General features: G+C 34.9%; 2 protein-coding genes across 6 annotated transcripts in view; both read left to right on the top strand.

Annotated features, from left to right (window-relative positions):
* Nucleotides 1-4,185: 4,185 nt before the first annotated feature.
* LOC128216115 (uncharacterized) lies at nucleotides 4,186-6,216 on the top strand. Its single transcript, XM_052922703.1, has 2 exons — nucleotides 4,186-5,038; nucleotides 5,984-6,216. The coding sequence occupies exons 1-2, from the start codon at nucleotides 4,186-4,188 to the stop codon at nucleotides 6,214-6,216; spliced, it is 1,086 nt and encodes a 361-aa protein (XP_052778663.1).
* Nucleotides 6,217-10,600: 4,384 nt separating this feature from the next.
* The window catches only part of LOC128217749 (uncharacterized), a 68,093-nt gene continuing 51,223 nt past the window's right edge, over nucleotides 10,601-27,470 (top strand). For 4 of the 5 annotated variants that reach the window (XM_052925112.1, XM_052925113.1, XM_052925111.1 and 1 more), the window contains exon 1: nucleotides 26,896-27,085. In XM_052925112.1, coding sequence (XP_052781072.1) covers nucleotides 26,910-27,085 — 176 coding nt within the window. In that variant the 5' untranslated portion in view covers nucleotides 26,896-26,909. Of the gene's footprint in view, nucleotides 10,711-11,230; nucleotides 11,670-12,137; nucleotides 12,225-20,734; nucleotides 20,845-21,103; nucleotides 21,224-21,693; nucleotides 21,771-24,831; nucleotides 24,970-25,714; nucleotides 25,795-26,189; nucleotides 26,356-26,878; nucleotides 27,086-27,470 lie in introns of those variants that run through there. The other variant, XM_052925114.1, reaches the window with a different exon arrangement.

Raw genomic sequence — 27,470 nt, 5'->3', positions numbered from 1 at the left:
ACCAATAACCCTCACCATAATCCGGTAACTTTTCGTTGTGTCCTATTGAACAATACACACCGTTTAAAGGGTTTTCAAAGCGTTCACGATATTTGTCTTAGATTTAATTTTAATACTGTGTTAGTTTATGGTTTGTACCTGTGTTTACATGTATAGCTATTCTCACAACATATTATTTTTACGATGTCCTAGATAAAGTCCGTACATTACTGTACCTTGTTTTCAAGATGAAATTAATTTACTTAGTGGTAACATTAAAAATACTTGCGAGGTACAAGCTTAAAATCAAACATTGAAAAAGCATTTAGCTATACAAAGGGTCTTTATAATCCTCGCTTTTAAATATAAACAAACGATCTGGATTTAGCAACAACAAGTACTAATTTAAAGTACTCTCACAACCCATCGACTGTGATCAAGAAGAATAACGCTTCTCCGTATTTCCACCTCGTGTAGTGTAGCAGTTGTTTCCCTTATACTATAAAGAACAATATCGTTCTACAACAATTTTCATTCACGTTTACTTATACACACTCGCATTATTGTCAATTCGTTTACTTATATCGTAAAGGACCATCACAGTATACAATACGAGTCTTCCCGCTTCCAAGGGCCTTTCCAAGGACAAAATCTCGTTTAGGAGTAAAACATCATAAAGTGATAACTGCTCCCCTCAATTCTATAGGAGTAAAACATCACATAGTGATAACTGCTCCCCTCAATTCTATAGGAGTAAAACATCACCAAGTGATAACTGCTCCCCTCAATTTCTAACTACTTATAACTGTTGATTGCCATTGGTTTATAAGTATAATAGTATTATTTATATTTTCGCAAACACAAAATAGCTTTCAAATTTTATCACAAGCAGTTGTGTACGTTGCATTACATGATATCTTCTTTATTATATATTATACGTTCTCTTGCCCACAAATGAAGCAATTTAGACAAATAAGTTGTTTTGCATACATATATACAGAATACTTAAAAATAATCTTTGTTACTAATGTTCTTTTGGATGCAATTTTTTTTATGTATAATCGAACATCAATTTATTGAAATCAAAACTATTTTGCGAGTAAAAATAATATATCACGATTTATAAATAAACTTTAAATAGTATGTAAATTTTCTCTAAGAGTAATTAAAATGTTTAAATATGATTAAAATGCATGCCGGAAAGAAATCATGTTTTACAAATGAAAATGAACATATCGAAGAACAGAGAAGGCGCTCGAGTTTGTTGTTCAAGAATAAATTTAAGTTAATAGTCAAATCCTTTAAGTGTATACATTCAGTTCAATACGAAACACATGAATATGATAGGAAACAATATTAAGATTTTTATAAGTTTATGTACTAGTTAAATGACATGAAGTAAAAAAAAAAACTTATGATTAAGAAAGGGCGGAGTGAGCGTAGCAAACGGGCCCTTCTTAATCATTAAGATATTACTTCAGGTAATCTGACTAAGCTCAATCCGCCAATACTTAATCATTAAAAATGTTATGCAAGCCATTTAACTATTACTTAATCCAACTTAATAAACATTGTCTTTAATCATAACGGAGTAGATTACAAGATTTATATTGTTTTTCAAAAGGAGGAAGTTCACATATCAATGAAACTATACACACAAAGAAGGCTAACTTCGATTTTTAAGATAAGGTAACCAAAACAATTGAAACCAATTATGGAAGATAAAAATGTAGACAATATGACATAGATCTAGATGTAAAAATACGTTGAAAATAACGCTTAAGCATGGACTTGTGAATTTTTGAGAAATTTTATGGTTGTTATAAGTTAAAATTACAAAAATACGCCTTCTTTACAAGATGGCAAAGCTATATTCATATGATGAGAGAGTGATTTCCTTCTACAATATGGATGAACATATTAAGAAGGTTTGTACACATTTGTATTCAATTCTTTTTATTTACATTGTTCGTTTTTAGTAACGATATTAAAGATAACCAATGCAAAAACGTTTCCCAACAATTTTATTATTTTTTCAACATTTTGTGAATGAGACAAAGACCTTTTGAATTGGGAATATAGCTCTAATGAATGTCAGTGAGGGAGGAAAAACATCAGAATTTTTTAAACAACATGTTGTGCCAAATTGCAAGTATAAGCTATAATCATTGTCATCTGTTCTAGAATATACCACCATAACGCCTAGGCGAGTACTTTAACACTTACTGATAATGGCCTGTCCTACATCTTTTCTAATCGTATTAAGATTTCTTGTAGCATTTTGAGTATTGTTATATACCCTGGATGACAATACGATAAATGTTACAAACAAAATTTCCGATTTTTCATGTCTGAATATAAGTGACAAAGATATATCATTTTATTTTTAAAGGGTATATACTTATGTAGATAACTTCTAAACCAGACGTGACCTAGCGTTTGTTTCATTGTTCATTGTTTGAACGTCATTATTGCCACGCCCATTTTGTGAACCTAGAGACAGTCGTAATTATTACATAGATTGTGAGTGCATGGTTGCAATTCACATCTAATCGGACCATCATTCTTGAAAGACAGCAGTTATAGAATACAAACTTTAAATTTCACATTACCGCAACAAAGTGATAACATTTTGATCTATAGAATGCATTTTTAACTTTACCAGCGTATTTTCCTACGGGTTTTCCTAAGATTTGTTTTACATTTGAAGTGCCGTCGAAAAATTACATATAACACAGCTAATGACTATCTATAACTAAAAATGATTTCTGTTACCTTTTTTCAATATCATAACTAAAACTCACGTTTTTGTAGAAATACTCAGGAAGGAATATATTATATTCCAACGACAGATTGATCGGGGAAATCGATGTAAAATAAAATCATTTTTAAAATTGCAAATTTAATTAGCAAAAGTAGTAAATTTTGTTAAGGGAACTCGCTCATGGTTTTGGACCAAAAATAGTTTTCTCGGCTATGCATCTAAAAATACTTATTTATTCAATATTTTACTGTATAATATCGAAATTGCAGAAACAAAATCAATTGAAGTATGTTTTCCTTTTAGTGGGGTGCGAACCCACGCCGGTAAAATGTATTTTGACGATTTGATAATACATTGATAACAACGATTGATAATGTCAATCAACCAATCACGCAAGAATGAAATTGCTGAAATCGCTGAAACCCGTTAGTAGCGGTATTGAAAAGCGTAGTCTTCAAAGACGATTTGTAAGAATATCAATATTTGCTGACGGGTAACATCTTTGCTATTTACTTAAAGCAGACCTTATGATTTGCAGCAATTTATTTCGTAATTAATAAAAAAGAGGTCACTTTACAAACATGAGCGAGTCCCTTAATACTATTGCGGTAAACAAAGTCGTTCAGTATTGCGAATGGATATAATTTTGTTCTTAAAAAGTAATTTAAAACATGCAGTGCTATGTTTCTCTATGATAAGTCAAGTTCGAATAAACATTACTCCAAAGATACATTGGTATTGTCATTTTATTTTAATGTGGTCAAATATTTCAACGATACAAGGGATTGAGCTACAGGGACAAGTTTATTTCGTGCCTGTTTTTTTACTGAACAACACTGCAGAACACAGGGGATAGTCACAACTTCAAAACAAAATCTAAACCGTTTGGGATTGTCATAGTCAGTGTTTGCTTAGTTGTAATATATGACATGGTATTTCTTTTTACAGATAACAAGTGACAAAATGTCCTCCGTGGTGTCATTGCTTAACTATATTGAAGACGTTATCCCGAAGAACGAAGAAAATAAAGAAATCTATATTGCTCGGGGAATATTTGTTTGGATTGCAAATGATTACAAATTCAGTTTGAGCGTTAACAACGATTTACAGAGTCTACTTCATAATCCGCCTGTTCTCATCTTTCACGAACTTTGTCGGTAACGAAATTCGTTGAAAATTATTGAAATATATTTTAGAACAAATACATAGATATTTCTCATATTTATCATGACTGTTTGGTAAATGGTTTAATAAAACACCAAACAAATGTATTTGGCATTAAACTATCAACAAAGTCGTTGTAAGTAATCATTGTACATTTGATTTACTATATTGAATGCGAAATTATTGAAGGTACGGGAAAGACTGTGCAGTATATTCCCGGTAAATCGACGATGGATACCCTTCCACGCATGTGCTGGGCTACATTTCGTTGCAACAATATGTACCATTTGGTGAATCCAAGTTGGGCAACATCTACTCTGGTTGGCTTCGAAAGAGGAGGGGAAACAGTGATGGAAAAAAATGGACAACTGGTTGAAGAGTTTGAAGAAAGCGCAGGGCGCAAAGGAATAAATATAACGTCATTTGACGAGTTTTGGTTTTGCATCCACCCGCGTATTTACGTCTTACACGCCTTTCCGGATAATTCAAAGTGGCAGCTGCTTCCCGCTGACAAAATACTTTCTCCAAAAGATTTTGAGCTGGCACTCACACCTGATTCACAGTTTTTCATACTTGGATTGGAGGTTGTCTCTGGAAAAGAATGTATATACGAATCTACCAATGGTCGTTGCTGGGTCGATATAAAGGGTGATCCCTCCAAACTGAAAGAAGTTCAGTTCAAGCATCACTTGACCTTTGTTTCTGGCACAGGTGACCTCACTGGGATCAACCCAGCAGATTTGCCTCAGCTTGTGATGAAAACACAGACGCCAGACACCGTATCGCTCGAAGTGCGCCTCCCTGTCACTGGCGAATATATGCTGAGGATTTTTGCAGGATTGATTCATGACGCTCAGTTGAAAAACTGCTTCGAGATAAGGATATGCTGTAATGAAGCCGACCCCGCTTGCCGGAAACTTCCAATTGATGCAGGTAACATGGGATTTGGATTCAGTACTACTGCAAGTGAATGCGGCCTAAGCCATCCGTCACAAAACTACGCAACTCTCAAATGCACGTATTCCGAGAGTATGGAAAAGAAAGAATCACTTAAGTTCAAAGTCGACCCAGACATGATAGATGACGTGGAATTTTCTTCAGAAATAGTTGGAAGTGATGAAATCGACGTCGGTAAGTCATTTGTTTTTGAACATGTTTTTCTAACTCTAACATGTATAGAAATATTAATAATAATTTATTATATGGCGTTTTTTTCTAAAAATGTATGTAACTATTCTGTGTCTGTTGTTTTACGTAATTTGTTTTTCGTCGAGTGTCAGTTCGGCACATACACACGCTTATATAAGATAAAAGACGCATAGGCTTGTTCCTGCAGTTCCCTTTGTATCATTAATACAAAGTAATCGGCTAAATGATGAGGGGCGTTACTAAAAGGGGGGTGTTTGATTTGCTTCCCTCCCTCCGAACAGAAATTTATTTGGTTGAAAGTGTTCGAAAGGGGGTTTGGGGGTACCCCCTCAGGAAAATTTTAGCAATACCTCGTCCAAAATGGTGCATTTTAGGCGTATTTTACTACTTGGTTTTGTTTTGTATTGATTTTGTTTTAAGTCGGACGATTGTGATTTGGACGGGGGGAGAGGGGGATGTCGCCGGTTGCGCCCCCTGGATTCGCTAGTGATATTGCAAATTTTATTCACGCAAGACGTTAGTGAGTCTGAACCATAAGAAACACGTAACATTTATGTAATAGTTAGATAAAGTAAAATCCTAATAATGATGAATAGGTGAAATGAGAGTAGCGAACGAGACCTTTGTCATCATTAAGTTTTTACTTCAGGTCATTTAATTAACTTAGAATACAACCCCATTGGCTGACACATTGTCGTCGCTAAATCTGACACAGGGGTTGTGTAACAGACGATTGGCAGTAGGCGGACCTCTAAACACCCCCGAAAGTTGAAACACCTCAGTATTGATCCTTGATCTTATTGATAACATATCTGCAATTTCATTACCTGAAAATTTAGGTTGTATTCTTACATGTGCTAAGCTCTCGATTTGGAGTCTTAATTTACGGTTTGACTTTCTGCTGATTTTAATCACCTTTGTTTTCAGGAATGACTACAACACGCGTGGATCAGAAGGGGAATTTGGAAATACTGACATCACTTAGGAAGGAAGGGGAGTTTGCATTAGTTGTGAAAGCGAGAGAAGGCAACAGACCCTTTAAACCGATCATGAATTACCTTGTTAGCACTTTTGAAAACGATGAAGGTATGTTGTGTTCAATAACAATAAAAGACAAAAGTTCATGTGTCTTTTATGAAATGCTACGAGTTAACTGCTAAGTGCATGTAGAAGAACACATTTAAATTTGATATCGTTAAGTAGTATAAAGTTAGGCTGTATCGGGTCGGGGATCGCCAAACATCTCTTTCAAGCGTTTTGTCTTATCGTCATTGTAGAAACGCATGGGCTGATGGTTGCCGGGCGAAAACGTGAAATTTCGAAAGACAAGAAACTCGAGGAAAAACACACACTTGTAAATGAAATGAAGGGAAGTTTGAACAACGTTCAGAAAGAAATAGAACAATTGCTTGCTCAAGGTATGAGAACAGTATTACCTAGATTGTATTTCAATATGACTTTTGACGATCTTATGATTGATCGTACTTAACTTACGGTATTGGTGGATTATTTTTATCATGAAATCCGATTAGCTAGATCGTTGATGGATCTTATAGAGAACAATATTCAATTGAATCCCCGGAGTCCTTCCATGTTTTAGAGAGCATTATATTGTAATGAAGAAACGGTTAAAATACTTGAAATTACTTGTGCAAAGTTTTTACCAAGAGCAAGTACATATTGAATTCATATTAGGTTTAATAATGTTTGATAATGTTTGATACTACATAATTTAGATTCATAACAATTTATTGTGGAAATAAATTATTATGGTATAACATCTTTCTTTCAGCCGAACAAATGTCATTGCCAACGCCGTGCCCAACAACAAGACAAACGAGCAATTAATATGCATGATTCTGAGTTTTATGTTTAGTCTGGTGTGATTTATTGAATGTCTGTACATTCTTATCAGAATATTGGTTTAATACAACTTAAAAACATTTTTTGGTGAAGGCCTTTTTCCACTTTCACTAGATCATCGTGCCGATAGATCGGGTTTCATTATTATAATTGTTTTGGCATTTTTAGTCGCGATGGGTTTTTTTTCCATTGTTTTCAGTACCACTTCATGTATTACAAACGTACTTACATGTTGCGATGTTTTTAAATGTGTGATCTGTTGTATGTAGATGTGTTGCTTTGTTGTCCATTTGCAAATGTTAAAAATTATGATTGTGTTTAATTAAATGGCCATTTATTGCGTTTTCTAACATTTTGTGTCTTGTCAGTTTAGTTTAAACATATCTATTCTCTTCATTAAGATAAACAATTGCATAATAATGAACTGGGGCCAATACTTTTTCTTCAATGCATATTAATGAAACATCTGGCATTAGATGTTTGCCAGATCGTTAAAATATACATTGTCTTCGGTAGAGGACTGATGACTATCTTGGCAAGCCACTATTTTGATTGGTGGTAATTTTACCTTTAACTACCTTTACGAAATATTACAACTGTACATTAACTCATTTCAAAACCGATTCACGTTTTAAGCAATTCAAAACGTAAATGGTTTGGCGTTTTAGTACAAATTAGTCAATCGGGTTAAAAAGATATGTCTCATCACTGTACACATGTGTCGTATTTCCTTACCCCACCAGATCCCTCGGTGTTTCAAGAACATTTTGAAAGCCTAAAAAAGTGAAAACAAAGGTGAGTAAAAACAGTATGGATAATATATTAGATCCACATATCGGTTATGTAATATCACAATATTGCCCAATCGGAACACCTCGAATAGTATCCAAAATATGTGTATCCCGAAGCTTTCCGGAGATGACCGAGTTGATACGAATGAATAATGCCATGGAACAGGAACAAACACGGTAGCCTAAACAATCACGAAGACCCTGTTAGGTGTAAAAAATGGTTTGTTTCCACTTAACCGACGTACCCCATTATTTCTATTATTATACCCTACACTTTTTGCCGTAGTATGGATATTTATGTTCGAAATTTCCTATAAAAGAAATGTGCCTTTTATAGTAAACATGTTAACATTTGACCATTTGAAACTTCAATAGTGAATTGTTAACGCCCGCTCTACCGGCGGTCAACATGTTAGAGTTCAGCTTTAAGATCGAAAGTTACTATAGTTCCCGCAAATTCAAAAACATATTGCACTTTAGCGTTGAGACGTCTTGGGTTTATATACTAGGAAACTCATACTAGTAAACGTAACGAGTCTATTTAATACATACTAGTTAAATTTAGTAACTAAAATTGTTTCTTTTAAACATGCTTCCCCATAATCTTGTTTTTAAACACAAATTCTTAGTATCTTTTAGCGACCTTCAGCAGGATCCCTAATGTTTTGTTTGACGAAATGAATTAATAACACGGTAAACACGATTTTTCATTCAGAATATCAAAATTCAGCTGTCTTTGAAAAACGGAGAGAGAGAGAGATATTACAAAGCTCTGTTCCTACCACCCACAACCTGGCCACAATGATGGGCGTTCAGGGAAACTTCATCATTTGGACATGATCATGTTTCCACAAACAACATATAACACCGCACAAGTCCGACAATACCAAAAAAATATATCCCAAAGCCCCACAATGAGCAAATACAGATGGAGCAATGGTTTTGGGGTCTTCGTGGGACGTGGCACCCGGCGCTCGTCTCCACTAGAATCGTCCATGTTTACTTTTTATTTCAATGTAACCGGGGGTATAATATAACGCCTTTGTAGGTCTTGAATATATATTTATCGTAGATGTTGAAGATGAAGCCTGCAATATAAAAGATGATTCATCACCTTTTTGCAGCAGTATTTAATAATAACACAATAATTAATGATAATTACACAATATATGCATATATATAATGAATAAAAGTAAAACAATACACTCGATCTAATATGAAATAACAATCTAACCTACCGGCGGCAAAATACTCTTTTGCAAGAATATTAAACACTTTACGTAAACAATGAATAGTGGTCCGTTGGTTGCGGTGTTCAGTACAGGAATGAGTGACCGGGAAAGTTAGCACGGGTAAATTGATTAGTAAAAGCGCCCTCTATAAATCTATAAATAGGTAAATCACTCATACTGAACCAACTACTTTCATACGTCACAAACTTAAACATTAACATACATGTAACATACATAACAAGACACTGACAGAACATTAACTACGGGCAGAACATGATCGCGCTTTATTAATAAATATAATGAATTTATGAAATGATCAGGTTGTTACATCAATATCGGAGAAAAAAACTAAAACACGCTCAAAATACACTATGTCGGTTTGAAATTGTTGCAATGTGCGAGGCCAACAAGGCCAACATATCCCTTCAGAGAAAAGCATGCTCAACCATGAAGGGGTCGACTGGTCTTATATATACATGTATAGGACCTGAACCTCCAACCGGACAACTGTTTATACCAATTTGCATATTTCCAACCAAGTACATCAACGTCCTATGGGAGGAATTCCGCCTACAGCGGAACGTTACATTGTTAAAATTCTTTGGGGAGTTACACAAACCATCGTGCAAACATTTTATGCCATATCATTACGGTTTTGAGGGAGGGACGCTCGTCAAAAAGCAATCGGAACACCTCGGCCATTATCCAACAGCTTTCCGAAGCTCGCCGGAGACGGCCGAGGTGCTACCGTGGATTGGTCAGATTTACAATAGCTACCGTGACCCAAGCGTCTATTCCTGGAGCCACCCATGCATACCTGAAGGCGGATATTTAGTTTATTGGTCACGAAAACAAATGCAAGCAATGTAACTGGCTTCAATCTTCTTGAAGTAGCTAGATTGGTATGTTAATTATAACCTTTCGGAGCACATTTTTAAAAAAGACGCACGGAACCATCATCAAACTCCCAGATGATTTGCACTTTTTGACAGTGATGTCAACCTCGCACTTTTTTCCATAATTCCCTTAAAGTCTGTTACTTGTCTATCTTTCTATCTTCCATTAATGTCAAACCCATACTGGGGACCTAGACATTTGCGCGTCAAGCTGCAAGAAGTACTTTTAAAAGCAAAGTTAAAATAAGGAGGTACAGATCAGGTTTAAAAAGTTAAATGAGATTTGATTTGTGGGTGATTGCTCGAACTTAAAATGCTTCTCAGTGGCGGTCTAGGATTTTTAGTTAGAGGGGGCGTGCTCTTTTCGCTAGAGGGGGCGTAAGTTCTTAAACTGGGATTGAGTACACTGAGTAATAAACTGTAGATGTATCAAATTACTGACTAGGAAGTTTATTGAATCATTTAGTATTGATAATATGTAGATCTACATGTATGCTAGACTCGAAAATTCTTCATATTTTAACAGTTCTACACTATTTTTTCAAACGGTTTTACCAAATACGTGGACAATTTTAGAGGGGGCGCGCGCCGGGTCCGCCCCCGCCTGAAGCCGCATATGCTTCTGTACATTTTGGAGTCATATAGCCAGTCAGCAAACGTTCCTGCATTTTCTCAACCCTCTGAGCTTATCTATTGCATTAAAATCACGCGCTTCATTTTGCAAAAATCACGACACAAGATTTTCGCAGTGAGTCGTTGCTATATATGTAAACAAATGGTGGAGGCGGGTCGTGTTTATTTTATCGATTAATTCTGAGCGTTATGATTAGATGGATTATGAAAATTTAATAATCTGTGCTAATTCTGTTAAGGTAAAATTGTTTTGCAGTGAAAGAATAGGTTGACATTTCATATTCTAAGTGTTTTGTTGCATCAAAATTAAGCATGTCATTTTGATTATTTGAACTCAAACCACCAAATTTAGGACGCTTTAAATACTACTTATGTTAAGTTTTAGGCATACCATTATCTTGTTTTAAATCGATGTATATGACATGGCATTATACTTCAATGTTTTTACATGCCGTTTGTCCTTTTTTACATGCCGTTTGTCCTTTTTGAGCTACTTTTGGAGGTTAACCCATATATTTCAACTGGACAACACTCAACAGTACAGTACTGGTTTCATCCAAGGAGACGTACTTGAAAGTGTTTCCATAAACTACAGTATGCATTTACACATTGAAGTTTGTGTACATAATTAGCTTCTGTAACAGTTAAATTAAATTAGAGTGGTATTTAAACGAGTTATAAAAAAATCATCAATTAATCTTATGAAATTCTTTCCTTATAGCTATACTTGATACATGCACATATAACTTTTTTTTTTAGTATTTCATAGTAAAAAAACAATGAACTAAGATGACAAGTGCTATTATCCCGTTCAGCAACCAGGGGCCTATTAAATTGCCTCCTGGAAGTTTGGAACCGGTAGATGAGTTGTCAGGAGACTCTGATCTTGAGGACTCAGTTGACCTTGATACACCCTCTGATCGAGGATTAAGCAACATAGAAGAGGAGGATGAGGATGATTTGGAGGATAGAGAGGAAGGTTCTATCCGAGAACGGGACACAGTGTTTGAAAAGATTAAAGAAACCTTGTCTAAAACGATTGAAAGGACAGATTCAAGGGTATCAGACTTGAGTAGTGTTAGTGACACGAGTGACAGTCCTCATGTTCAAATTTCACAGCATTATACCTCAGTGCCGTACGGAATTCAACCAAGAGCAACCTATGAGCATAGCAGCTTGCATGCTGATATTATGGGAGGTAAAACGCTTAACGCTAAAGTCTGAATTTTTTGCCATTTAAGTTGCTTACATGTACATCAAACAATGTTATTTACATCAATGTATATATATATATAATATACAATATTTTAAATTCAATGTTTATTTGAAGTATACCATGTTTTGCCCATATTACCATATTCCACTTACGTCTTCAGTCTTCATCAGCCTCTGGTGACATTTAAGTTAAAAAGGTTGAGGTTTTGTCTTAGCCTTCAAATGTCTTTGTGCAAAACCTTAACGTTTGACATTACCCCAAAAAAACTGCGGTGTTGCAGATATTCAAACTTGGTACACATCTTGCCAGAGACAACATGCTCATGTAAAGCTGATGACTCTGGTTTTAATATTAAACTTTTGTGTTATGCCCTTTGTTCCACTAGAAAAGAAAACATGCAGTCTCTTAAAATGATGTGAAACAATCGAAAATAAAATAAATTATTTTCAGTGGCGTACAATGGGAGAATGCGACAGTTTGTCATTCTTGATTCTAAGGGAATCACTACATGGAAACGAGACCTTGTTGACCCTAGAGGTATGTTTTGTTTTTCAATCAGCTTTCAAGATTTTTTTGTTTTATTTTAACCAGACAATTAGATGTTATGCTTGTTGAAAGATTTTCATAGACAAAATTGCTTATTTGTGTATAATCTGTGTTATCAGAAAAAAAAATGCAAGTCACTATTCTACATATCATTAGAAGCATGCATTCTTTAAAGGTGTTTAAAACAATTAATCAGGGTTAAAGGGGTACATGCATTCTGAATCAAAAGCCAAGCATAATCTTAAAATTTTAGATTTAAATCTTAAGTATTTCACCTTGTTCATGGCTATAACAAGTTCAGTTAAAGTGGTAGCAATAGAGCTTTGCAAATTCACAACATCTAAAATCTTAATGCAGTGCTTTTAACGAATTTTATAGATAAACACCTAATTGTTAAACCAAGTTTTATTACAATTCATATAGAATACTGTATATAAACTTAATTAAACAGTTTCTTTGATAGGTTTATTTGTACTACCCGCATGTCGTAAAACATGCCTCTTTTTATTCAGGGTATTAAACTCTTTTGTAGAAGCTGCTAAGCAGTGTTTATTCAGATCGTTCTATTATTATTGCTTGAATACAAAATTACAGAGTGTGTTATCAGTAAATATTTGATATTTGGCCAAATTGCAATGATTAAATCACATATAAGGTGACTATTGAACTATTTGTATTTCCCCAATTGGCAAATTTCTTCAAATAAAGACAGAAATGTACTTATATTTGGAAAGATTAAACATTAAAAGAGATTGTGTAGATTGTTTGCTTTCTGTATTAGGAATCTATTAACAGTTTTGATGTTTTATGTGTCTTTTTGTGTACAGTGTTTTAGAACTTTGTTAAAAGTTCTGCTTTCAATTGATTCTCTTTTTTTGCATTCTTGGCATGAATTTTGGTGATGTGTCCATTGCTAAGGTCTAAAAAAACAAGACTTCTGGCTTGTGTTGTTACCTACAAAATAGGTGCTGACTCTAGAGTTTTATAAAGTCAGTTGGTGTTTTAATATGTTGTTTAAAAAGCTTTATTCTGATAAATACTGGTTACGTAAATGCTGTTACCCAATGATGACAATAATATTCTAACATACGGTAGAACCTATCAAAAAAATAAGATAAAAATGCCTACGTACTCTCATTGTCTCTGCATGTACCTGTTTTTGGACAAGATAAAACCTAACCACACAATTTTTTTAAAGACCTGAGAAAAATTGATCGTCCACCCACCCCCATGTGTTATGAGTCGTGCACAACAATGTGTCAGTTGATCTTATATATATTAGAATTGTATAATAATAAAATCATGTTTATAAAATCCAGAACTTATGAGAAAGCCCAGAAAGCATCAAACCAATGCAGAAAAATTGATCATCCACCCGCCCCTATGAGTTATGAGTCGTGCACAACAATGTGCCAGTTTATCATATATTAAAATTGTATATTAATAAAATCATATATATACAATCAAGAACTTTAGCAAGCCCGGAAATTATAAAGCATTTAACCAATGCAGGCCTTGCAAAAGTTGTGCTAATTTTGACCACTGCAACTGCAATTGAAGATTTTTTATCCTGCCTAAAAATGATAGAATAAATCGTTTAATTTATACAAGACCCACAAAAGAATGTCTTTTTACACATAGCTTTTATGAAACATATAAAACTTATAAGATCAATTAACCCTTTGTTTGTTGTCTTGTAGTGTTATGTCTCCTGTTTGACAGTAATGATTATAAACAACAAAGATTTAGCATATGATTAAGGCACGGATAAACAAATATAAGCCTTTATGAATGGGTTTTTTGAATTGATACCTGTTTGGCCACAAATTCCTAAGACTAATGCACCAGTCAATTGTAACCACGGCCCCCCCAGGTCCGGGGGTATACCGGGGATAGCCGGGGAAATGGGCCGTGTTTTTAACTTTCAGGTGGCCCAGCAGTGCCGGGTGAATGTGGTGGTTTTGTCTTCACTTTAAATATAGCGGGGAATGGGCCTTACCTAGGGTCCCTGGGGTGCGGGGGCATTTTGGGGGGATTTAACCATCAGGGATTTTAGCCGGGGTTGGCTGGACGGAAAGTCAAAGTCCCCGCTATTCCCGGACCTGTGGGGGGGGGGAGCGTGATTACAATTGACTGGTGCATAAGTTTAAAAAGGGCCAATATAATCTGTACCTAAATCATATTCATTTTTTGTTTTGCTCATAGAAGTCTAATGAGTTAAACCCGACAATGCATCAAAACCTAGAGAAAAACCTAAATTGTGCCAGTGATTTTTTTTGGTGCAATTTACTGCCTTCTAAAGGATGTTTCCCCTTGCCAAAAACTGTCCATTTTTCCCAATTTTTTATAATTTTTTTCCAATTTGATAAATGTCCATTAAGTTAATAAATGAAAAAGCAATGAATTTCTGAAAATATAAAAAAAATCTTGACAATACTTACTCTTTCACAGCATTATGAATGCATAAAAAAAATAAAACATGTATATTTGCCATTGTATTAACTATTTTGGCCTGATTTTGTATTTTTCTCAAAGGCGACATTTTTTCCCAATTTGCAAGCCACAGGTGGTAAAAATAATTCCATAAAAAATCACTGTGTGCGCCTTTTAACCATAGGCCTAAAAAAATTTTTGTTTGGTTAGGGTTACATCCTTTTCAAAAATAGGTAGGGTAGGTAGGCTTTTTAAAAAAAAAAAATATTAGGCTTAATATATGAATGTCATTTTCATCATTGGAGAATGGTGTTAAAGTTATCATCTATATAAGCAATTAAGGTTTTAAACTACATATTAAAAGCAAAAAAAAAAAAGAACATTTTTTTTTTTTTTTTTTTTAGTTTTTCATTTTTTTTTTCAAACTGACTATAAAAACGTTAGGGTCGGCGCCTATTCCGTAGGTAGGGTTGGGTAACTCGAACCAAATGTATTATTTTTTTTAGGCCATATCAATTTTGAAATTCCATTTTCACAGATTCAAAATCGTTGGAGACCAAAGATCTAACTCCAAAAACATTTAATCTTAACCAAGGTATTTAACCGGCACTGGTGATGGCTGTGTAAACAATAGATGCTAAGACTGCTATATAAGTTATCATTGTTTCTATTTATTTTTTTGTTGCTATTTGAAGACATTGTATTATGGTTTCGTAAAATTAGTTGCTCGGAGCTGCTGATGTGTAGTTATATTATGCGAAACATTTTAAGCTTCTCTTTTTGTATTATGAAAGAAACTTGTTTGCATGCAAATTTATTCACCTTGGTGGTAACTCAAAAAGTAAAAGACATTCAAGTGAATAGTAAGTTCAAATATTGGCAGAGATATTACACTCACATGTATAGCAATATCCATAACTCTGGCTTCAATTGTATAAAGTTATGCCCCTTTTTGACTGAAAACATACACCTGTAGAACACTAAGGATTGCAGGGGTCAACACTAATCTAATTTTCCCATGAAATCAAGTGACCTTTTCTGATGTCAGGAGTCCATTTAACCTCCTGTGCTAAAAATCTGTAGTTAAACATTTTGTTCGACTTTGCATTAATTTTTGCTTCGATTAAACTAATGTAATCTTGGGTTTTAATTTTGAGTAACGTTTTTACTTTCTGCTTAAATATGATGGTGCCCCAATGGGACAAGTGACTGGATCCAACACATGCTTGATTGGCATTCTCCTGTGGTTCTCCATTTTAAACATTAATTTTATACAGCTATCCACTGACATAGTTTTGCAATAGCAAACATAAATACAGTTTGGTCTACAGTAAGTCAATGTACCCCCCCCCCCCTTTTGGGGTGGGCTATTCGGGGGCTTTTAAGGAATAATTAAGGGCAGGGCAGGGTGTAATAAGAGGGCAGAAGGTGCTTGAAAAGGGAGGGAGTGCCCCACCCTGCTATTTAGGCCTAGCTTGAGCACTCTGAGAGGGTGGTACATCATCAGTGTATGCAGTATGCAGCTTAGATAAACTTAAAAATTGGCACTATAAGCAGGCTCTCAAAGAAGTTAATTATTGCTTGCAAAGGGGAGGGGGTAATACACCATCCCGTAAACTAGTAAATAATTATGCTTGACATGTATATTTTCTGTACTTTGTGTGTCTTCATTTGAAAATATGAATACTGAAGTAATCATTTTTTGTGATAGTAGCTTTGAAATGGCAATATAATTATTATTATTATTATTATTATTATTATTATTATTATTATTATTATTATTATTATGATTATTATTATCATTATTATCATTATTATTATTATTATTATTATTATTATTATTATTATTATTATTATTATTATATAACCCCATAATTCATTCTGTTGCTTTATCCACATTGATTCTATTGATAATATTTTCTTTCATGTTCTGTGTATAAATATATTCTATTGCCTACTTTTCTTGCATAGTAGCTTATACAAGACTTGTAACACACTAGTTGCTTAAAATCTTCAGTCTACTTTTCTAATGCATTTTCTTTGAATTTACGGTAAAGAATATTCTTACGTATTTTCTGTGTGTTGATTAGATGTAGTTTTAAATGCAGTAGAAGCTTCTTGCTTTAGCACAAGATCTGAAGAAAAGCCTGGCGAAAAAGAAGAAAAATAAGGTGACGCTCAGGCATCGCTATCTTGGTAACTGCTTTGCACGCCATTGCATTATAAACAAGTCTGCAAAATAATTCTTCTTTGATTTTAAGCTCGTCTGAAAATAACAAAAACTATATGATCTTGTCCACAAACTATCAATTTAAGGGGATTTACAACCCCGTTTTGAGTGTAATTAAACTGCGATTCAGTAACAATATCATAATAATATTTGTTGTATAGATTGTTGCTAGTTGCCAAGCACTCTAAAGTAGCAAAAGTTTAACGGCTAAGATATATATATTATAAAATGAAACAGGGCACAAAAGTCAAAGACTACAAGAATTTGACCTGCTGGTTTTTGAAACTTTGGGACGAATGTGAGGCAGTATTGAATTATGAACAAAATCAACAGTCTTATTGAAATATACACATTTCTGAACACCGAACAAAATAAAATGAATTTGTTCACAATCATTGATCCTAAATTGAATAGATTGTTTTGTAGTCTGGTTGTCTTGGGCTGATGGTTAGATCGCAGACTGCAGTTTGCACAATGGTGGTGGAGTTCAGTTGATTACTATATGAACTACGCGTGAGTGAGTGAGCGATAGTCTGTACCAAATTGCGGTATAAGGTGTGTTTAATGGCAACAAGTGGTACCAATGTTGCAACCTGCCAATGGTCGGCTGGCAATCTTACTGACTGCCTTGAGAGTGAGTTGAAGGATCAACACAGAGTTCAAGATGGTCACGTCTTAGAGGACACAAATATTCACATGAGACACTTTGTGGCGGACATTTTTTTGCTATCGGGAACAATTCATACCAAGGCCACAATTAATTATTTCATTGTTAATTGGTACCCACAGACTCACAAAAATGCAACAACCCAACACAAAAGATTTTCAGCTTCTCCAGTGTTATTTTTTTTTTTTTTTATTACATTAATAAAGGTTAGTTGGTAAAAAACCCACACCAAAAACATACCTTCCTACCCCTCAAATTTTGCTTGAGTAACTTCAAGCAAATTATTTATAATTGTGGCCTGATGGTAGTTCTAAATTGGTGCCATTGGACAGAAGAATGCAACTCTTTGGTTATTAAATCACTCGTGGCACTCTTCAAGTTAGAGTTTTGCTATGTATGTTTGCATTGTCAATTTATATCCACATATTGTATGTGAAAAACTGCACATTCAGTAATTTATCATTGACATATACTCCGATTGTAAAATGTCATGAAACAAACTTTCGAAGCAGTTTCTGGTAAGCATTACTAGGGGCAGGTATGTATTTTGGAGCACCAACATGGGTATGTTTACAAAAGTTAATGTCACATAATTTGTACATTGAAACCAGCCCTCTATTCTTTGTTTGCGTTAGCTTACAAGTCACTATGCGAGTTAGAGCCCTGCTTGAGGTGTGTGCACGACAATATAACGGGGATAAAAAACAAAATAGTGGCAAATTTGAGCGACTGCTAACCTTCATTGAACACAGGGCTGGTCTAAATAGGTAAATTTATCGAAAAATATGGTACTACATAGGAATTATGACTTTATCGTAAAATATACATCTTTTTTAGCTGACAGGAAAAAACAGACCAGTAAGAGTGTACCATATTTACCCATTTGAAAAGGACTTTATTTTAACATATGTTTACTGAAAAATACTGTTTTTTACCTATATTTATTTGTATTAATTTTCTTCTTTTATATTTCCTGGTGTTTTGGTATCAGTGTGTTTTTCCCCACCATTTTCGGAAATGTGTCAGTGCATACTTGATTGCGAAAAATGCAATGTGTTTTGACTTTATTTTTTTGTAGAAACAGAAATACTAAAAACGACTGAAAAAGACTTTGATCTTCAGGGCGTTCAGTAAAGACGTTTGCGGTGAACGTTTGTTTTTTGGTTCTTGCTTGCAGTTTATGCGCTGCGTTGCAACAGGGATACAAAACAAAACGTTTGCGAGCATTTTGTAAACGCTCGCCTTACTGAACGGATTGCAGATTTGTTCTCCATCATGTAAACATTGATTCTTCAGTTTTCTCAAAAATTGAATCTTCTTACTCAAAAGAGAAATTGGGAGTTTTAGTTTTATTTTAGGGAAAAAGTATATTCTGGCTTTGGTTATGGGGCTATTTTAGCCCTAAATTGACAAGAAAAACACACTGGGAATATCTCTTTTCTCCCCTAAATCCCCACAGTCCCCCCCCCCATCCCCACCCTAAAAATTGTAAAGTAGTCGATAACTTATGAAACTCTACCTTAATCTAATGTCAGGTATTCATAACTGAGGTGTCTTGTTTAATTTTTATATATCTTTTGTAACTCTTAAGTCTTTATTTTATTTTCAGATAATCGGTGATTATCATATATATTATAAATATTTGTTTATAATTACTGATGATATTTTCAGGCCTTAAAAATCATGCTTTAATCGATCATGTCTTAATAAAAAATTTGTTGTCATTTTGTCACTTAAAGTAAGGAAATTTAAAGTACAAAATTCATGGGGTTATTTTAAGAAGTAACCAAAACCTTCTATATTTTAATGTCACTGGCTACAATCTGGAATTTACCCCGCAAAATGATGTTTTATCAATCTGTTATATAAATGTCTTCAATCTAGGTAAATAATTATGTCTCCCCCTCTCTGGGGGAGACATATTGTTTTTGCCCTGTCCGTCAGTCCGGTAGTCCGTCAGTCCGTCCGTACGTCACACTTCGTTTCCGATCGATAACTGGAAAACCGCATGACCTAGGATCACCAAACTTGGTAGGGAGGTTGGTCGTGAGGTGTAGAGGATCCCTATTGTTTTTGGGGTCACTAGGTCAAAGGTCAAGGTCGCGGCGACCCCCAATATAAAAAACATTTCTGCTCAAAATCTTGAGAACGGTTTGACCTAGGTTCACCAAACTTGGTAGGGAGGTTGGTCATGAGGTGTAGAAGATCCCTATTGTTTTTGGGGTCACTAGGTCAAAGGTCAAGGTCGCGGCGACCCCCAATGTAAAAAACATTTCCGCTCAATATCTTGAGAATGGTTTGACCTAGGTTCACCAAACTTGGTAGGGAGGTTGATCCTGAGGTTTAGAAAACTCCTATATTTTGGGGGGTCACAAGGTCAAAGGTCAACGTCGCTGTGACCTCTAATGTAAAAAAATATTTCCGTGCAATATCAGGAGAATGCTTTGATCTAGGTTCACCAAACTTTGAAGTGAGGTTGGTCATGATGTCTAGATGATCCCAATTGTTTTGGGGGTAACAAGGTCAATAGTCAAGGTCGTGGTGACCTTCCATGTAAAAATCATTTGCGTGTAATATCTTTCACATATGTTTACCAAAAATTGTAGAGATGTTACTCGGGTGTACAAGACCCGCATTGTTTTTGAGGTCACTATGTCAGAGGTGAAGGTCACAGGCACCTGAACATAAGAAAAGGTTTCCGATCAATAAGTGGAGTTCCTATTGCCTTTGAGTCTTGAACTTTTGCATGCTGGTAGGTCTTCTTGGGCAGATGATCCGTATTGATTTTGGGGTCACTGGGTCCAAAAAGAGAGTGATGATGAAAAACGGTTTCCAATCAATAACTTAAGTTCTGCTTTACCTGGAGTCTCCAAACTTTGCATGCTTGTAAGGGTCATGCAGTAGTTGGGGTCACTGGGTCAAAGGTCAAGTCCACAAGGGCTTGAAGATGAAAACCGTTTCCGATCAATAACTGGCGTCTCATTTCAACTTTCGTGCATTTTGTTTATTTTGTTTTTTGTCCATAAAAGACCTGCCGTTTTTTTCCCTGAGAAACAGCAGCACTTGAAGGCCTTTGCATTTTTATGGTAAGTGTCTGTTTACTAAGCCTTCGGGGGAGACATGCGCTTTTCTCAAAAGCCCATTCTAGTTATTTATAAATATTCTTTTCAGTACGACGAGCGTTGCAGTATCCGAAATATGAGTACCGTTTGATCATGAACATCGTATATGCACCAAAATACAACTGCTACTTTGCGTTGGGGAAGGACTTTTCTGTAAAGGTAATTGTTCTTGTTTTTTTGGTTGATTTTTGGTTTAAATATTACAAAAGTTTTTTTTTACTATTTCACCAGAAATAAACTGCTTTCCATTAGAAATCATTTCTTGTTTTGATTCTCATCCCTCGACCCATACCCAGCCCCCAAAATGAAATGTAGTACACTGGGGCATCAAAATGGTTTCAGTTATTAATATCTGATGCGGACGAGTTTGTAAATGTAGAGTTCAACTAATTGATAAAAATTATTTGTTCCTTTTCAGGTTCTAAACCGTGATTTTGAGGAGACATGCTCGGTAAACACGGACATGCGTTCTGTTCTCTACATTCTGTTTAATCCAATCAGAGATGAGCTTATAACTGGAGGTGTTGGAGGGATCAAGGTAAAAACAGTTGTTTCCCTTTGATGTTTAGAAACATTTTTGTAGCTCGACTATTCCAATACCCGTAATCTCTTGCAGTAAACTTACTTATGATTTCATTAAAATTTAAGATTTAATATGCTTAAAAGAGCTATCATTAAATTTAATTATTTTACTCATGGTAAAATTTAATTAAAATTATTTCCCTTGTTGGAACTTAAATCAAACAGAAAAAAATACTTGCCGAAACTATTTAGGGCATGGATTTTGTGTTTTGTCTTGGTTATGCTCAAGCATAAGTTACAAATTATCAATGTGAGAATGAAGTTTGATTTACTCATCAGCTATCTTTTTTTGTTTCACTTTGTTTTTCTAAGAAAAAATTTGTCATAAAATTTTAAATGGCTGATTTTTAAGGGGGTTCAGGTTCACTGGATACCAAATTTTAGTTGTGTGACAACTAAATTTACCACATTTGTGACACTCTACAGATCTGGCAGTTTCAACAGGTTGCGGGGAAAGCGTTTACTGAGCTCAAACCATTGGCTAACTATGAGCTTCGAATCAAGTAAGAGTCATCTTTCAATTGTTCATATTTTAAGTTTCTTTTAATCAGTCTTATGTAAACAGTCCTCACTATTTTCCTAAATATTGCTCTCATAAGAATAGGAAAATTAACATGAAAAGTTGTATGGTTTTTCTTCTATAAAAAGTCAAGGCAGCCAGGCAGATTCATCATGGATATGTTTTCTTTTAAAGGTTTATAGTTATTTGGCTTGCCTTTTTATGCCCCCCTTCGAAGAAGACGGGGTATATTGCTTTGAGGGGGTCAAAGGTGAAGGTCACAGTGACCTTTAACAGGAAAATGTTGTAAAAGCTTGTCCATATGATAACTCAACAATACTTTGACCTTTGGTCATCAATCTTGACATGGAGGCTTGTCCTGACCAGTAGATAACTCCTTATCCTGAATTTAGGGGTCATTGGGTCAAAGGTCAAGGTCACAGTGACCTTGAATGCTTAAAGGTTGTCCGAGCGATAACTGGACAATGCATGCACCCATGACCCTCAAACTTGACATGGAGGTTTGGCCTGACCAGTAGATGACCCCTATTGATTTAGGGGTCATCGAGATAAAGGTCAAGGTCACAGTAACCTTAAACGCAAACTTGACAGTTCCTGTACCTATCGTCATCAAACTTGACATGAAGGTTGGGCCTGACCAGTAGATGACCCACTATTGGTTTTAGGGGTCATTGGGTCAGAGGTCAAGGTCACAGTTAACTTAAATGCAAAAAGCTTGTCTGTTTGATAACTAGTCAATGCTTGCACCTATGGCCCTGAAACTTGACTAAGAGGTGGGCAAGGTATTTTTGCATAGTAAAGAACTGGGATGACCTCGTTTAGTTACTGAGTTTTTAAAATTGTCACTTTTGGCTTGAAAGCGTTGGAAACAATATTGTCGTTTTCCGACAATATTCTTTTGTAGTCTTAAAATTGTTTTGCTCTGATTGCTCTTTTTGGTCTTAGCCTTTTCACATTTTCCCCAAAAATTAAAATAAAAGTGTGATGCTAAGAAAAATCATTGCATGTTCTTCTTCAAATAATTTTGTTAGCCCTATTCTTAAAGTTATTTATAAAAAATGTGTATACAATATAACAAGAAACCCATTAGTTATAGTTAGTGTGAAATTGTTTTAAGCTTATAAACTGACTTAAATGCAGTTAAAAAAGCAAAAATCATTTTATGAAGATAATATTAAGGCATCAAATTTCCTTTGATTAAAAAAGACAAATACAGGTCAAATCTGTTTACACGTCCAAGTGTATTGTCTACCTTTATCGCCATACCTGAGGAAAACTGTAGATGAGCTAAAAATAGACCAATATAAAACATTGTAAATGTAAAAGTACCTTAAAAGAATTTTTGAATCATAAAATATTTGAAGCATTTTGACATTTTTTAAGTCATATGTGAAATGCATATTGGATTCTTTGTTGTAAAAGATATATTTTTATCTAAAACCTTTTGTTCAGTAGCATCAAGGCCTGATTTGAAATACACACAAGAAAGCTTGAGTCATATGGTAATAACTAAAACCAGCTATTGCAAATCATTTCATATCATGGTTTAAAACATTTGTTTAATAACTAACAATATTGTGGATGGTCTTAGCCAGTTAGGGTATTTAACTCCATTACTTAGAACATAGAAGTTAACCCAGAACATAGGAGAAAGCCATCTTTTGGCTTAATTAAAAGGAATGGGTTTAGGAAGGTTCATTTTTGGCCCTGCAAGTTCTCCAAAAAATAAAAGGCCACTGTGGTGTTTGAAACATATCCTGAAATAGAAAAATGTACCTCAAATAAAGCAAAGACAAATTCTATTTTTTCATCAAATAATTAGAAATGTTTTCATGCTGCTCTTGTAAGAAGAGGGGGTATAATTGCTTTGCACATGTCGGTCGGTCAGTCCGTCGGTAAAGCATGTCTGAGTGATAACTCGACAATTCCTGGACCTATTGTCATGAAACTTGACATAAAGGTTAGGCCTGACCAGTAGATGACCCCTATTGATTTAAGGGGTCATTGGGTCAGAGGTCAAAGTCAGTGTGGTAACTGGACAATGCCTGCACCCATGGCCCTCTAACGTGATATTTTGTTTGGGGGTGACCTGAAGATGACCCCTATGGATTTTAAGTTCTTAGAGTCATAGGCCAAGGTCACAACTCATATATAGGTCATAAAAATTTATGTCCAAATTTACTTATTCCCTGCTGCTAAGATGATATATTTTTATCTGCAAATATCAGTCATCATCTTAACACGATTAAAAAATGTACCTACTATCCTCACACTGTGAATGGTCGTTAATCTTAAAACTGCAACAGAAAATGGCTTAAAAATCAGTCCTTTTATTTTAAATTTTTAGAATTATTTTTGCAAAATGGCTTTAAAGTCAACAGAAATGTAATACACGAACAAGGTCACTGACAGGGGCCAATTTAAATTTCCAAATTTTATCAGCCCTGGCCATAATTCTATATAACCAAGGACAAAGCAACAAAACTTAAACTTTGACCGTTATTAAATTGTTATTGTTTTTAATTGTAATTTAGAAAGAGATTAGTGAAATTTCCTATTTGGATGCCACTATTAGATAGCTATCTTTATTTAATGCTTTTTGGAGGTTTAATGAATATTTTGTAACAGTAAGTTTGAAATTTTATCAAGGTGTAATTTCAGTGTTTCATATATTTTGGCCTGTTTCATAGGAAAATTCAAAAGTATTTGCATACAGTTTTGGGAAGAAAAAGTAATGACTTGACTTCTGGTATGATATCAATTGGTATAATTTTGGTGTGATTTTCCAATTATATGTAATATTAATTATTGATTTTGCTGAATTATAAGAAAAAAATGTTTGTTTTGCCAAGACACTCATGAAATATAATTTTTGAAGCCCACACCATAAGATATATTGCTTAGTTGGTTCCTATAATGATTTGAACAATTATTCTACTATTTATTTTCTTGGTTGCCAATAAGGATTAAAAAAATGTCCTTGATGTAACAAGATTTTCATGAAATATGTGAAAAATAGCTACAACTTGCACTCATTTCAACAGGGACACGCTGCCGAATGTCGGAGGTAGCTGGGTAAAGAAAGTAGAGCTGGATTACAACCTACAACACCTGTACTGTTGTTCCGACACAGATCTACATGTGTACGATCTTACGGGGAAACTGCTGTTCAAGTTTGAGAGGTAAAACAATTTATAAACATGTATTTTAAAATCTGAAAAGGTCCGATGCCTTTATTACTTACATAAAATCACCTTGTTATTGAAATATACTGTACAGTTGAACCATGTTAGCTCGAACTTGCTTGGCTCGATTTCCTGGTTGGCTCGAGCTTGATGAAATGGACTGTTTTTGTTCCTATTAAATGTTAGAATTACCGCTTGGCTCGATTTTCGTGAGACTCGAGGTATTTATGCCAGTCCCTGTGAGTTCCAGCCAAGGGGGTTAGACTGTGTATGTTTGCTCGCCTGTTTTGCAAAGACAGTTTTGAGAGGTATTGTCATAACCTTGGGGTCATCGTCGGCGGTTTAGCTGCATCATTGTGCTAAAACTTGAACTGTGGCCATATCTAAAAATATTGAAACTTGGTTCACATGTTGCCAGAGACAGTACGCACATGTATAGCAAGGGGTGTAATTCTTGCTTGGTAATTGTTGAGTTATGCCCTTGTTCAACTGATATAAGCAACAACGAACCACTGCTTTCATTTGCACCATGGCGCTTAATTGTTTATCTTTTTAAAACATAAATATCTTTATAGGTGTAGGTTACCACAAATGTTGAAGTTTTGGTCAGGCTGTATGTAAACGATTCAGTTATCATGTTGTATATAGCAGTTAAAGTTGTCGATCTGACAAAAACTTCAAACTGTGAACAAATAATATGTTCCATTTACCATATAAAAATGTTTAAATTAATATATTTCAGAGCTCACACCATGTCAATAACTGGGTGCTGTTTTTCACCATCAGCCAAAGTCCTTATAACATCATCTGTTGATTCTGAAGGTAAGAAGGCCCTTATTAAAATAAAGTCATGCTCTGCTTGTATAGAAGTTGTTTATCATGGCCAACCGCTTGTAGTTATAATTATAACTTCATATTATAATTGATGTCATGTCACATACCTTGTTTATTGTTGGTGGTCACCAGATTGAACAAGTCTCTTTCCTTAGTGTACTCAGTGGTTTCTCCCTACAGAATAAGACCACACTTTCGCGTAATATTATGCCAACAAGAGTGATTCATATCATATGGAAATAACTTGTTTCATAATCAATAAAATGTAAAAAAAAAATCAAACTAAACTTATCTGAATTGTCCACACTACTTTGTACATCTGAGGTTTAACAAGATCTGAAAAACTTTTAATCCCCTTGTTTTTAATATTTTTCATCCCATAGTAAAGGTATGGAGTCTAACCGGCGGACTGGTTCACACTTTTCGCGGTCATTCTCGAGCTGTAACCAGTCTGATTCTTCACCCAGAAACTTCTTCCGTCATTATCACATCATCACTGGACGGTTCCATCAGGATGTGGTCGCTGGACACCATGGATCTTCTGTCTATGCGAGTGTTGAAATTGTTATGGTGTTGTAATCAAAACAGTAAAACACATCATCACCTTAGTGCAATAACTCAATAACTGCATAAAGAAATAGAAGCAGATATTGCGTTCTTGCACTAAGGTGACGACATGTGCCTTGCTGAGTGACTGTTTTTATGCTGAAAAAGGTGTTATCTATCTGTTGCGTAAATTAAGAATTTGTATATTTATTTTTTTAATTCTGGGGGATATTTGTCCCCCGACGTGTGACCTGTTAATGAATTTAAGTTCAGGGGGATTTCATATTCAAATATTATATGATCAGTGATTGGTAAACTGCATCTAAACCATGAGACTGTCTTAATTCCTTGTAAAAACAGGGATATTTGCCTTTAACTAAAATTCCAATTTGTTTTGAGTATAATTTTTAAACTTACACAGAATAGGTTGATCTCTTTGGCTATCTACTTTGGCACTTATTTACAGCTTAACATGCACTTCATTAAAAAAAAATCACAACTGAATTATTCCGTCATTTTCTTTCAGGCTTGTAGTATCAGCCGACGGTGTTTTGTGGATGGGCCTCACAGACGATCGAATGTTGTACATCAGTACCTGCCGAAATATTACCCTGTGGCACCTCAACAATTTCTTCACTTTCTGGAGTCTTGCCAGAAACCAGGTCACAAGTCTATCTTTAGCAAGTTGTGAAGAGAAGACAACTCGAATTGTTGCAGTGGGTGATGATAGTAGGTGAGTTACTCCCCTTTTATTTGACTTGTTACAATATTAAATTTACTGGTATCTTGGAACTTTCTTTTGTTTCTTGAGATGAGCCAGAAACCAGGTCACAATCCTATCTTTAGCAAGTTTAGAAGAAAAGACAACTCAGATTGTCACCATTTAAGGGGATGTTAGTACAGTAAGTGATGCCCCTTGATTATGACTATTATCATGTTAATAATTTACTTGGCACATTTTTTTCGTTTCTTTCTCGAGATTTGCCAGATACCATATGAACTTGTGAAGAGAAGAAAACTAAAACTGTTGTAGTTTGTTCTCGTACTAGGTGAGTTACTCCCCTTTAAAACGAAAAAAACCAAGACTGGTCTAGCCATGTTTAATTATTTTCTAAGTC

Source organism: Mya arenaria, chromosome 14 (genome assembly GCF_026914265.1).
Source record: "Mya arenaria isolate MELC-2E11 chromosome 14, ASM2691426v1".
Classification (NCBI taxonomy): Eukaryota; Metazoa; Mollusca; class Bivalvia; order Myida; family Myidae; genus Mya; species Mya arenaria.
This window is presented reverse-complemented; position numbering and strand designations above follow the sequence as displayed.